Source organism: Halyomorpha halys, unplaced genomic scaffold (genome assembly GCF_000696795.3).
Source record: "Halyomorpha halys isolate HHAL.00 unplaced genomic scaffold, Hhal_1.1 Scaffold30.1, whole genome shotgun sequence".
NCBI classification, from domain to species: Eukaryota; Metazoa; Arthropoda; class Insecta; order Hemiptera; family Pentatomidae; genus Halyomorpha; species Halyomorpha halys.
Window position 1 is genome coordinate 1,007,517 of NW_027110126.1, and position 1,761 is coordinate 1,009,277.

A 1,761-nucleotide genomic window follows, 5' to 3' on the forward strand; every position below is an offset into this window, starting at 1 on the left:
GAGAGAGAGAGAGAGAGAGAGAGAGAAGCATTTTTAAAGAAAAATAATAGTAATAGACACCAATGAAAGAGAAAATATGAGGAAATTTACAAATTACAATTGCATAAATGCTAGGGCTCTGTAATGACAGGAATAAGGGATAAAAATAATATCCTAGCTATCCAATAGACATAGAGGGTATGCTTAAAAAACACTTTGGCTTTGACAGTATTTTGAATGCGGGAAATAATTGCCAATCTCCTTCTTTCGAATACCAGAGTGCTGAACTGTTTATAAAAGATACGAGTAAGGAGGAAGTGGAAATAGCCATCGTTAAATTAAAATCTTACACAGCAGCGTGAAGTGTCAATATTCCTAGTGAACTTATCAAGGCTTTTGGTGAAAATGGAGTTTCAAAAATATTCTCTTTTTACCAAAAATATCTGGTAAATTGAGAAAACACTAGGGATAAAGGAAGTATCTACTTATCCCTATTATAAAAGAGGGCCTTGAACAGATCTTAATAACTACTATCAAGGAAACTCACTCTTTACTGTATGTTATAAAATATCTACAGTAATATTAACTAGTTGAATCTATCATGGAAATCACTGAATAATAATCACAGAAACTATCAGAAATAACCAATATGGTTTTAGGCTAAACCATTTAATTATTGATCAAATATTTTGATTTCATTATTACAGAAAAAGTTCAAATACAATGGTGTAGGTCATCAGCTTTATAAATATTTCTATAAGGTTTAAAATTCTATTGATTACACCAGAAGTTGTAAAATATGTTTATCGAGAAGGGAATGCCAAAGGAGTTATTAAAAATTCAAAAAAGTTCCTTGCAAGAAGTTTTAGGTTCAATCGGATTAAAAGTAAGGTAATTCTCTTTCAACTGTTTTATTCAATTTAGCTCTAGAATATGTTATTAGGAAAGTGATGTATACAGAAAAGGGTTTAATTCTGGGTGGTAAAACATCAGTGCTTGGGTTTGCCAATTATTTAATACTGTTTAGTGAAGACAAAAAAACTATAAGACCAAAAACAATTATGTTGATAAAAGCTCGTAATCCACAAAAAATAGAGATAAAACAAAGTATATTTTTAAATAAATAAAGTTCTACATAACTTCTGAAATAAACAGATATATTTCATTATAAAAAATATACAAAATATGGGCCATATTTTATAATTTTTATTTTATATTTTTCATTTTTATAAGTACATAATTTAATGTTTTTTTCTTATCTAATTGATTAGTCTGAAGAAGATGAAGAACCTGAAGGGCAACCTCAGGCTAAACGTCGTACTGAACATAACTTGTACCTGTCTCATTTGGAAGGAGAAGTAGAAGAACAGGCACCATTAGCCAAATTAAGGTTTTAATCGTATATCTATATTATATAGTATTTTACATTTAAAATGTTTATTGTCTCATTGTTTCACTGTGGCCGTGAGTCAACACTGTGGGTTCTGGAGCCCTCCTGGGGTAAGAAAAGGGTAATAGTAACAGATAGATAAGAGAAGAAATATTAAAGAAAGTACAAATAGAGAGATGAAAAAAGAAAGAAAAAAAATACAAATCAAATGATGAGACAGAATGCATACCTATTTTGATGGCAGTCAAAAATAAAGTGACCATTGGTATTGGGAGGAGTGGGGATGGCAGTTATGCCACAATAACGAAAATAATTTGTAAAGTAAACATAGTAAAAAAATATTTAAATTAGGTGAACAATAAATGGTAATATACATAATAGGGGGAGAAGAA

General features: G+C 29.8%; 1 protein-coding gene across 5 annotated transcripts in view; it reads left to right on the plus strand.

The window, feature by feature from the left end:
* LOC106684765 (uncharacterized) overlaps nucleotides 1-1,761 on the plus strand; it is a 39,166-nt gene that overhangs the window by 5,537 nt on the left and 31,868 nt on the right. For all 5 annotated transcript variants that reach the window (XM_014427028.3, XM_067048198.1, XM_014427035.2 and 2 more), the window contains exon 4: nucleotides 1,251-1,369. In XM_014427028.3, the coding sequence (XP_014282514.1) occupies nucleotides 1,251-1,369 (119 nt within the window). The remainder of the gene's footprint in view (nucleotides 1-1,250; nucleotides 1,370-1,761) is intronic.